Here is an 11395-nt window from a genome sequence, read left to right on the forward strand (position 1 = left end):
CATCGTACCCCGTTCTTGTGAGGGCATCCCTGAATACTTCCAGGTGTCTGTCACGTTTCTCCTTATCTGTGCAGATCCGGTGTATGCGTAGGGCTTGTACATAGGGGATGGTTGTTTTAATATGTTTTGGGTGGAAGCTGAAGTATAGCATTGTGAGGGGTTGTCTGTGGGTTTGCGGTAGAGTGGTGCTGAGGTGTCCATCCTTGATGGAGATGCATGTGTCCAAGAATGAGACAGATAGTCGAGAGTAGTCCATGGTGAGTTTGATGGTGGGATGAAACTTGTTGATGTCAGTGACTCCTCGCCATGGGTCTAGAGGAAGAAAATGTCGTCAATGTACCTGGTGTATAATGTTGGTTGGAGATCCTGCATAGAGAACAAGTCTTGTTCGAACCTGTGCATAAAAATGCTGGCATATTGGGGTTGGAAAGTGTGGTGCTGGAAAAGCACAGCAGGCCAGGCAGCATCCGAGGAGCAGGAGAATCGACGTTTCGGGCATAAGCCCTTCTTCAGGAATGAGGCTGGTGTGCCAAGCGGGCTGAGATAAAAGCTAATTTGGTATAGAATTAATTGTTACTTGGATAAATGTGAGCTAATTATGGTGAGCCGGGAGGGGCACTAGGAATACAATAGGTGGAAGGAGGTGAGGGTGAGGGTGATCGGCCGGAGAGGTTGGGAAGAAGATTGCAGGTCAAGAAGACGGTGCTGAATCCAGGGGTTGGGACTGAGATAAGGTGGGGGGAGGAGAAATGAGGAAGCTGGAGAAATGTACATTCATCCTGTACATTCATCTACATTGTGGGCGGCACGGTGGCACAGTGATTAGCACTGCTGCCTCACAGCGCCAGAGACCCGGGTTCAATTCCCGACTCAGGTGACTGACTGTGTGGAGTTTGCACATTCTCCCCGTGTCTGCGTGGGTTTTCTCCGGGTGCTCCGGTTTCCTCCCACAGTCCAAAGATGTGCAAGTCAGGTGAATTGGCCATGCTAAATTGCCCGTAATGGTAGGTAAAGAGGTAAATGTAGGGGAATGGGTGGGTTGCACTTCGGTGGGTCGGTGTGGACATGTTGGGCTGAAGGGCCTGTTTCCACACTGTAAGTAATCTAATCTAATCCTGTGTGGTTGGAGGGTTCCTAGGCAGAAGATGAGGTGCTCTTCCTCCAGGCGTCGTGTGGCCAGGGTCTGGCGATGGAGGAGGCCAAGGACCTGCATGTCCTTGGCGGAGTGGGAGGGGGAGTTAAAGTGTTCAGCCACGGGGCGGTTGGGTTGGTTGGTGCGGGTGTCCCAGAGGTGTTCCCTGAAACGTTCCGCAAGTAGGTGGTGCAAGTAGGTGCAAATTTGGTCCCCATGGCTCTTCCATGTGTCTGGATGAAGAACTGGTTGTCAAAGGTGAAGATGTTGTGATCAAGGATAAAGTGGATGAATTGTAGGATGGTGTTTGGAGATTAGCAGTTGTTGAGTACTGAGGCTGTTGCCACAATGCCATAATTGTGGGGGATGCTGGTGCAGAGTGCAGAAACGTCTATTGTGATGAGGAATGTTCCTGGTTCGACTGGTCCGTGGGTGCTAAGTTTCTGTAAGAAATCCGTAGTGTCGCGACAGAAGCTGGGGATCCCCTGTACAATAGGTTTCAAGATGCCTTCCACATAGCCGGAGAGATTCTCACATATGGTCCCATTTCCCGATACGATGGTACGTCCTGTTGTGTTGGCTTTGTGTACCTTTGGAAGGCAGTAAAAGTCACTTACACGAGAAGTACGTGGGATGAGGGCGCGTAGGGAACGCTGAAGGACTGGATTCAAAGTTCTGATCAATGTGTTTAATTCACTGGCATGTTCTTTGGTTGGATCAGCTGGTAGTTGCCAGTAGTGTTCCTGGTTGTTCAGTTGTCGGTACACTTCCTTGCAGTTATCAGTTCTATTCTGAATGACAATGGCTCCTCCTTTATCTGCTGGTTTGATGATAACGTTTTGAGAGCCTGGATGGCATTGCGTGTGAACGGGTGATGTTTTGCTCTACCTTGTGCGTACGGCTGATGAATCTGGCATTTATATATTTCCTGATGGTTTAAGCATACATGTCAAGCCCAGGGCAGCGGCCCTCCGGTGGGGTCCAAGTTGACACCTTCTTTGGTCACTCCTCTACAGATCCCTGTGATGACTGTTTCAGTTCATCAGTGGACTCATTGGGATCACTGCTGGCACCTTGAAAGAATTCCCAGATTCTCATTCGTCTGATGTACTCCTCCGTGTCTGCTGCAAGAACCAATGGGTCCATTTTGGTGGTGAGGCAGAAGTTGAGACTCAGCCAACGTTGTCAATCTTATACGTTGCAGGCAAGGATGCCCTAAGGAATGGTACATTGTGGAAACCGAGCATAGGCTACGACAACGTATGAATGGGCACAACAATCAACAGACAGGAGTGTTCCCTCCCAGTTGGGGAACACTTCAGTGGTCCAGGACATTGGACCTCGGACCTTCGGGTGATCATCTTCCAAGGTGGACTTTGGGCCAGGCAGCAGCGAACAGTGGCAGAGCAGAGGCTGATAGCTAAATTCCATACCCATACCCATAGCGAGGGCCTCAACCGGGACCTTGGGTTCATGTCACATTACAGGTGACCATCATTGCACAAGACACTCCTACACTTTGCTCAAAAACTGCATGAATTCATGTAAAACTCTGTTATCTCACTTTTTAGATTAGAATCAAGGCATAGACAGAAAACACAGAGGGGCTAACACCTTCAACATATTGTCTAGCTGTCACATATTGTTAACAGCTAACCCGCGAATGCAACTTTTAAAAAAAAGGTTTTGTGATTTACACATGAAAGAAGTGAAACTATCATGGTATTCAAACAGATGAAAGACTCAACAGACAATCCATTTTTCAATGTATAATTTCAGTTACATCACACTAAATTTTTGCTATAAATTCGTGCGTTAGGATTGAGCCCTGATGAAGGAGCGGCACTCCGAAAGCTAGTGTGCTTCCAATTAAACCTGTTGGACTATAACCTGGTGTTGTGCGATTTTTAACTTTGTACACCCCAGCCCAACACCGGCATCTCCAAATCATGCACTGACAATGGTATTTATTTGTTAGTGTTAATATTTGTATTTTCAATTGCTGTATAGTTTATAGTTTTAATGAGCGGTCAGCCTAAGGCCCAGGTGCTGCCTAGTGGGAGAACAAGGTAGGAGTCATGTGATTCTATTTTGCTAATGCTACTGTGGTCAGATAGCCCAGGGCCTGAATGGCAAGGTTTGAAACCAGAATGGGCAACTTGAACAGTCAGACGCAATGAAACTTTCAGGAGCGGTCAAGCATAAAGCATCCGCATAAGACAAAAGCAGACAACGACGTGTCCAGACTTGCCCTGGAAAACAAGACTGGTTTGTGTATTGGAGTTTAACAAGCAGACTTGCTGAGTCATGACCATGCATAGTGAGGGGATCTATTGGACGCGACGATTTTGACCTTAAAGTTTAGGGACAGAGAACAGCTGAATGGTACAACAGGGAGGAATAAGAAGCAGCTATCCCCTCAGTAAAGACTGAACCAGGCCTGACAGCAGAGCTTCAACTACCTGGTGAGAAACAGAGGATGACCACTTGCAAGACTTGCCAAGTTCATCAGATTAAACAGCCTGACCAATTTCAACTGTATAGGTTGTATCTAGTCCTAGTCTGGTATCTCGAAGTGGTTTAGATATGGATTGTGACAAACACATAATATTGCGACTGGTAGAGCAATTAATGTAAGAATCAGGAGTTTTATTGCAAAAGAGCAAGGTTTTACGTCATATGCAGCCGTTCGGACCCTTTTGCATCTTTAGTGTATTTTATGAATAAAACTGCGTTGAATTGCAAATCGTCTCCAGTTGTTCATTTCACTAGTAAAGTATGCCCTTCAGAGTGTCGGTGCAAACTTGGTGTTCTGAATAGCTATTCTCTGTACATTAGGCATTCTATGATAACAGCCCCTGCTGAAGTTTCTGTTCTAGTACCTGTGTAAAACGAATTTATGTAGAAACTGGTCGAAGTGTCCAAAGCATGGACAACAGAGGGTTACCAAGTTACTGATAACTTGCAGCAGCTTGATTGCTGGATCAACACTGAATTAAGTTTTTTCAAAAATTTGGATTTACTTCAGTGAGCAGAGTTGACTCATCGTCACCAAGGATTAGTGATGAATCCTAGACAGGTTTCAGAGAATTGTCAAACTTCTACCAGTCTTCATGGTCTGCATATGACTAAAGTTGTCTACTTTCTGTTTCAACAAAGGATCATGCATCTCTCTCTGAGCTTGCAGTCCTGTGAATATTTTGGTTGCATTATGCTTGGATAGTGATGAGTTGTCATTGAGGTAAACCCTGTAGAAGGAATGTTTTTCCTTCAATATTTTCTAGATAACTTCATAGTCTTCAACAAATGAATCTTGATGTCTTTAAGAGATAGGGCCAACAAGTATTGATTAGAAAGGACATAACACTATTTTTCTTGTGTTTATAAAGTACTTCACAGTTATTTTGAATGGCAAACTGGTGCACCACACAGACATTTCCATCAAGAGTAACACAACAATAACAATGAACAATAATATTCATAAAATAGGGTGGCTAAGTAGCAATCTCAACTGTACTTATTCCGAGCAGAAACCAGGGTGATCCTGAAATAAAGAAGAACACTTTCAAACAATTTATTACAAAGTGGCAAAGGGAACAGGTAAACAGCTTTTCGGCAGAAATGGTACTTGATGAAGGAGTAACTAAGGGAAACATAAAAATGCAAAGTAAAAGTGCAAAACACAATGGTTCTGCATCTACATGGGTTTTTTTTCACTTTAAAAATATAAGTTATTTGTAGGGATACAAAAGTCTGTGAAGATCCTAAATTAATGCTCCATTGAGTTTGCATTGTTTTCTGACAATCTGTTTGGTTTTAGGTTCAGAATTAAAGTCGCATTTTATATGCACCATTCAACTGTCATCATGTGTGAAGTTAGTATTGGAAACAATTAATTGGTTTCGTTATTCTATTATATTATGAAATATTATTAGAAAATGTTTTGTTTTCTCTTAACTGTGCACACAGATAAAGTACACTCACATATACAGAATACAGAAATATAAACTATTAAAACTCATACCTGAGCGTAACAGGCCTCTTCTATTGCTAAACCAGTTTTCAAATCAACCTGTAAAGGAACAAACAGTTGACAGCATTTTTTTTCAAAAATAAAGACATCAATATATATCTTAACCAAAGATTAATTTATTAAGACATATTTATAGTTCTGACCAAAATTATACACACAAGAAAAATAGTGTTATGTCCTTTCTAATTAATATGGGGCATGGATACGATAAATAGACAAAGTATTTTCCTTGGGGTGGGGGAGTCCAGAACTAGAGGGCATAGGTTTAGGGTGAGAGGAGGAAGATATAAAAGAGACCCAAGGGGCAGAGGGTGGTACGTGTATGGAATGAACTGCCAGAGGAAGTGGTGGAGGTTTGGAGAGATATGGGCCGGGTGCTGGCAGGTGGGACTAGATTGGGTTAGAATATTTGGTCGGCATGGACAGGTTGTCTATTTCCATGCTGTACATCTTTCTGACTAATACTTTTTGATCTGACATTTGACTTAATCCACCTCAACAGTATTTCCATCAGTGCAAATTATAAAATAACTGTGACTGAAAAAGTCACTTTCCATATATACTGAATCAACATATTCAACCATCATCAATTTCACAGCCTGATTAGTCAATATCGTCTCATTAAAAAGATAATCAGAAAATACCAGATGTCCACATGCAAGAGTCACTGATAGGAAACCTATTAAATGGTCAAAGTTTTGTGCCCTGTTCACTCAATGTTTGGTTTTCATAGGATAAGAATGTCAGTCATGGAGTCCTACAGCATGGGGACAGGCCTTTTAGCCCAAACTGGTCCATGCTGAACAAAATGTCCACCTACGCTAACACCATTTCCCTGCATTTGGCCCATATCCTTCTAAATTTTTCCTATCCACGTATTTGTCCAAATGCCTTTTAAATGTTGTTAGTGTACCTGCCTCAACAATGTCATTGGCAGCTTATTCCATATGTGTAACACCCTGTGTTAAAAAAGGTGTAGCTCAGGTTCTCTTATTCTTTCCCTTCCAACATTGAACTGATGCCCTCTAGTCCTCGATTCCTCAACCCTGATTGAGGGAAGATTGAGTGCATTCACCCTATCTATGCCTCCCATGATTTTATACACTTCTAAGAGATCCCTCAGAGTCTCCTATACTCTAAAGAAAAAAGTCCTAACTTGCCCAACCCCTCCCTATAACTCAGACCCTTGAGTCCTGGCAATATCATTTTAAATTTCTTCTGCACTCTTTCCAGTTTAATAACATCCTTCTCATAGCAGGGTGATCAAAATTAAACATAATACTCCAAGTGCATTCTCACCAAAGTCCTGTACAACTGCAACATAATTTTCCACTAGTATACTCAATGCCCTGACAGATGAAGGTCAGTATGCCAAAAGCCTTCTTCACTGCCCTGTCTACCTGTGACTGCACTTTCAGAGAACCGTGCACCTGAACCCCAAGGTCCCTCTGTTCCACTAAACTCCTTAAAGCTCTACCATTCACCATGAAATGCCTACCTTGATTTGACTTTCCAAACTACAAGATCTCATATTTATCTCTATTAAACTCCATTTGCCATTTCTTGGCCCACTTCCCCAGCTGATCAAGGTCCTGCTGCAATTTCTGATAACCTTCCTCACTGCAAACAATACCACCTATTTTAGTGTCATCTGTAAGCTTACTAATTGTGCCTTGTACATTCTCATCCAAATCATTGATATAAATAATAAACAGCAATGGACCCAGCAGCAACTCCTGAGGCTCTCCACTAGTCATATGTCTCCAGTTTGACAAGCATCCTCCACTATTGTCTTCTGCTTCCTACCATCAAACCAACTGTGTATCCAATTTGCCAGCTTCCCCAGATTCAATGTGCTCTAACCTTCCAGATCAGCCTACCATGTGGAATCTTACCAAAGAACTTACTAAAATCCATATAGGTTACGTCTACCACCTGCCCTCATCAACCTTCCTGGTCACTTCATCAAAGAATTCTAACAAATTTGTGACGCATGATCTCTCATGCACAAAGCTGTGCCGACTGCTCTGATTCAAACCCCATCTTTCCAAATGCATGTATATCTTATCTCAGACTATTGTGGTTGTGGGCATGTTTGCTGAGCTGGGAAGTTTCAAACAATCTGTCCCCTGTCTAAGGTGACGTCTTAAGTACTTTGGAGCATCCTGAGGAGCGCTGCTAAGAGATCCAGAGACTATGTCTTCTAGAATTTATTTGCTTCGGTTTCTGCTACTTCCAGTTGCTGGTTCTGGCTGTTCATTGTAGTGGCCGGTATGCTGGGTCAAGGCCAATGTGCTTGTTGATAGAGTGCATGGATGAGTGCCATGCTTCGAGGGATTCTCTGACTGTCCTATGTTTAGCTTGTCCTATGATTGTTGTGTTGTCCCAGTCAAATTTGTGATCCCTGACATTGGTGTGTATGGCTACTAGGGACAGCTGGTTGTGATGTTTAGTGGCTAGTTGGTGCTCATGGATTTGGATTACTAGTTGTCTGCCTATATACTGTTTCATGCAGCTTTTGCATGGAATCTTGCAAATTATGTCAGTCTTGCACATGATGGGTATAGGGTCTTTTGTTCTGGTGAGTTGCTGTTTGAGTGTGGCTGTCGGTTTATGGGCTGTCATGAATCCCAGTGGGCAGAGAAGTCTGGCTGTCGGTTTATGGGCTGTCATGAATCCCAGTGGGCAGAGAGGTCTGGCTGTCAGCTCTGAAACTTTTTTTTAAATGTAAGGTAGCCTAGCCACTGAGTTAGGTCGTGACATGTCCTCGTCATGTTGTTTGGATGAAGTTGTGGGGATATGTGTTCTTGACGAAGACTCTGTAGCAGTGTTCTTCTTCCCTTCGTAGGTCAGGAGTGCTGCAGTGTGTTGTAGCTGAAACCAAAAATCAACTCCCTATCTTGGATGTGATGGTACAAAAAACACAGAACGGTGAATGCACCACAGAAGTGTGCAAGAAAGCCACACACATCAACCAGTTCCTGAATTACAACAACAACCACCCATGTGTGTAGCTTTCCTGCACACTTCTGTGGTGCATTCACTGTTCTGTGTTCTTTGTACCATCACATCCAGGATAGGGAGTTGATTTTTGGTTTTGTCTTCTCTCATAAATCTGATCCCTATGAGCATGGTGTTGATAATCTGGTGTGTTCTCAATTTTTGTTCTCTTAATGATAACAAAGGTGTCGTCTACGTATCTGATCCAGAGTTTGGGTTGGATTTGTGGTAGGGCTGTTTGTTCCAATCTTTGCATCACTGCTTCTGCTTCGAGCCCTGAGATGGGTGAGCCCATAGGTGTTCCATTGATCTGTTCATATATTTGGTTGCTGAATGTGTCATCAACCACAGGTCTAGTAGTTTGAGCACGCCGTCCTTGTTGACAGGAATTCCTAGACGACATCAAGAACATCAATGTAGACAAGGATGAAGCAATGGTCTCATTTGACGTTTCGGCACTGTTCACTTCAATTGACTAAACTCGAGCCAGAGTGACAATAGCCAAGCTCCTGGACAGGCAGAACAGACAATATGACATGGAACCTATCAACAAGGACGGCATGCTTAAACTACTAGACCTGTGCTTGATGACATCCGATCAATGAGCTCACCCATCTCTGGGGTCATAGCAGGAGCAGTGATGCAAAGATTGGAACAAAAAGCCCTACCACAAATCCAACCCAAACTCTGGATCAGATATGTAGACAACACTTTTGTTATCATTAAGAGAACAGAAATTGAGAACACACACTGGATTACGATTAGATTATGGAAACAGGCCCTTTGGGTCAACAAGTCCACACCGACCCTCCGAAGAGTAAACCACCCAGACCTATTCCCCTATCCTATATTTACCCCTAACTAATGTACCTAACACTACGGGGAATTTAGCGTGGCCAATTCACCTGATTTGCACATCTTTGGATGTAGGAGGAAACCGGAGCACCCGAAGGAAACCCATGCAGACACAGGAAGAATGTGCAAATTCCACACTCCGAGGCGGGAATTGAACCGGGGTCCCTGGTGCTGTGAGGCAACAGTGCTAACCACTGAGCCACTGTGCCACCCCATTATCGACATCATGCTCACAGGGATCAGATTTACGACAGAGGAGGAAACCAACAAACAACTCCCTATCCTGGAAGTGATGGTACGAAGAACACCGAACGGTGAATGCACCACAGAAGTGTACAGAAAAGCCACACACACAGACCAGGTCCTGAATTACAACAGCAACCACCCAAACACACACAAGAGAAGCTGCATTAGGACCCTGTTCGAAAGGGCTACAACACAATGCAGCACTCCCAATCTACAAAGGGAAGAAGTACACCTCTAGAGTCTTCAACATTAATGGATATCACCGCAACTTCATTCGCAGATGCTTAACAGACTAACAACACAACGAGGACATGCCACGACCTAACTCTGTAGCCAGGCTATAGAACATAGAACATTACAGTGCAGTACAGGCCCTTTGGCCCTCGATGTTGCGCTGACCTGTGCAACCAATCTGAATCTCATCTATCCTACACTATTTCATTTTCATTCATAGGTTTAGCCAATGACCATTTAAATGCCCTTAAAGTTGGTGGGTCTACTACTGTTCCAGGCTACCTTACATAAAATGTTTCGGAAATTGATAGCGGAAATTGACAGCCAGACGTCTCTGCTCACTGGGATCCATGACAGCCCACAAACAGATAGCCACATTCAGACAACAACTCACCAGGACAAAAGACCCTATACCCATCATGTGCAAGACTGATGTCATTTACAAGATTCTATGCAAAGACGACATGAAACATTACATGGGACACACAGGCAGACAACTAGCAATCTGCATCGATGAGCACCAACTAGCTACTAAACGCCACAACCAGCTGTCCCTCGTAGCCATATACACAGATGACAGGGACCATAAATTCAACTGGGAGGACACAACGATCAAAGGCTAAACATAGGACAGCCAGAGAATTCCTAGAAGCATAGCACTCATCCACGGACTCTACGAACAAGCACATTGACCTCGACCCAATATACCGGCCACTACAACGAACAACCAGAACGAGCAATCGAAGTAGCAGAAACGGAAGCAAATAAATTCGAGAAGAGAGAGTACAGCAACGCTCCAAAGGGGGCTCAAAAGCCCTGGAGATGTCACCTAAACAAGTGACAAAACATCTGCAAATCAACATCCCAGCTCAGCGAACATATCCATAACCATGACAACTGGCACCCGAGCTACAAACCTTTACCTAAACCTATCAGAATCTTTTCAACTTACCCACCACAGATTACTGTGGATTACTGGTCTATAGCTCCTAGGTTTTTCTTTGCAGCCCTACCTTAATAAAGGCACAACATTTGCTACTCTCCAGTCTTCCGGGACATTACCCACAGCTAATGATGATGCAAAAATATCAATCATAGCTCCCAAAATATCTTCTCCAGCATCTAGCAGTGTTTGGATATATCTGGTCAGGACCAGGAGATTTATCCACCTTCATACATTCTATTACGTCCAACATCTTCTCTACTGTGATATGTACTGACCCCAAAACATTACCACTAACTTCCCAAGTCTTTATGTCTTTCTTCACGGTAAACACAGAGGAGACATATTCATGGAAGACCTCACCCATCATCTACACATACATGTCCATTGGTCCTTGAGGGGTTCTATTCGCTCTCTAGTTATTAGGTTTTCTTTAATATACCTAAAGAACCTCTTTGGATTTTGCCTTTAATTTATCTCACTTTGGCACGGTGGCTCAGTGTTTAGCACTGCTGCCTCACAGCACCAGGGACCCAACTTCGATTCCAGCCTCAGATGCCTGTCTGTGTGGTCTTTGCACATTCTCCTAGTGTCTGCATCGGTTTGCACCAAGTGCTCCGGTTTCATTCCACAGAGCAAAGATGAGAGAGGATTCTGAGTAATCCAAGATGGAGGATGCGAAAAATTTCTGGCTGTAACAGCTGCTCCTTTTTTGAGGTATTTTAGGTGTTGGAGGTGATTTCCTTGAATTCCAGGAGCAGCAATTACTGTTTTATATACTGTTGCATTGTTTTGGAACTTTGGAGAAAAAAGTCAAAACAACAGCAGTTTTAAAAGGGAGAAGAACAGAGAAAGGAAGCACATGGTGAGGTCATTGCAGAGAGAGAGAGAGAGAGAGAGAGAGAGAGAGAGAGAGAGAACCTGCACAGTTACTGCCTTTGCTGTTTGAATT

At 43.7% G+C, this 11395-nt stretch overlaps 1 protein-coding gene across 5 annotated transcripts in view; it reads right to left on the minus strand.

Moving 5' to 3' along the window:
* Positions 1 to 11395, minus strand: part of auh (AU RNA binding protein/enoyl-CoA hydratase) — a 316065-nt gene that overhangs the window by 26700 nt on the left and 277970 nt on the right. For 4 of the 5 annotated variants that reach the window (XM_043714131.1, XM_043714142.1, XM_043714150.1 and 1 more), the window contains one exon: positions 5157 to 5204. The exons of the other annotated variant lie outside the window; for it this stretch is intronic. In XM_043714131.1, the coding sequence (XP_043570066.1) occupies positions 5157 to 5204 (48 nt within the window). The remainder of the gene's footprint in view (positions 1 to 5156; positions 5205 to 11395) is intronic. 5 annotated transcript variants of the gene reach the window in all.

This window comes from Chiloscyllium plagiosum, chromosome 2 (genome assembly GCF_004010195.1).
Source record: "Chiloscyllium plagiosum isolate BGI_BamShark_2017 chromosome 2, ASM401019v2, whole genome shotgun sequence".
NCBI classification, from domain to species: Eukaryota; Metazoa; Chordata; class Chondrichthyes; order Orectolobiformes; family Hemiscylliidae; genus Chiloscyllium; species Chiloscyllium plagiosum.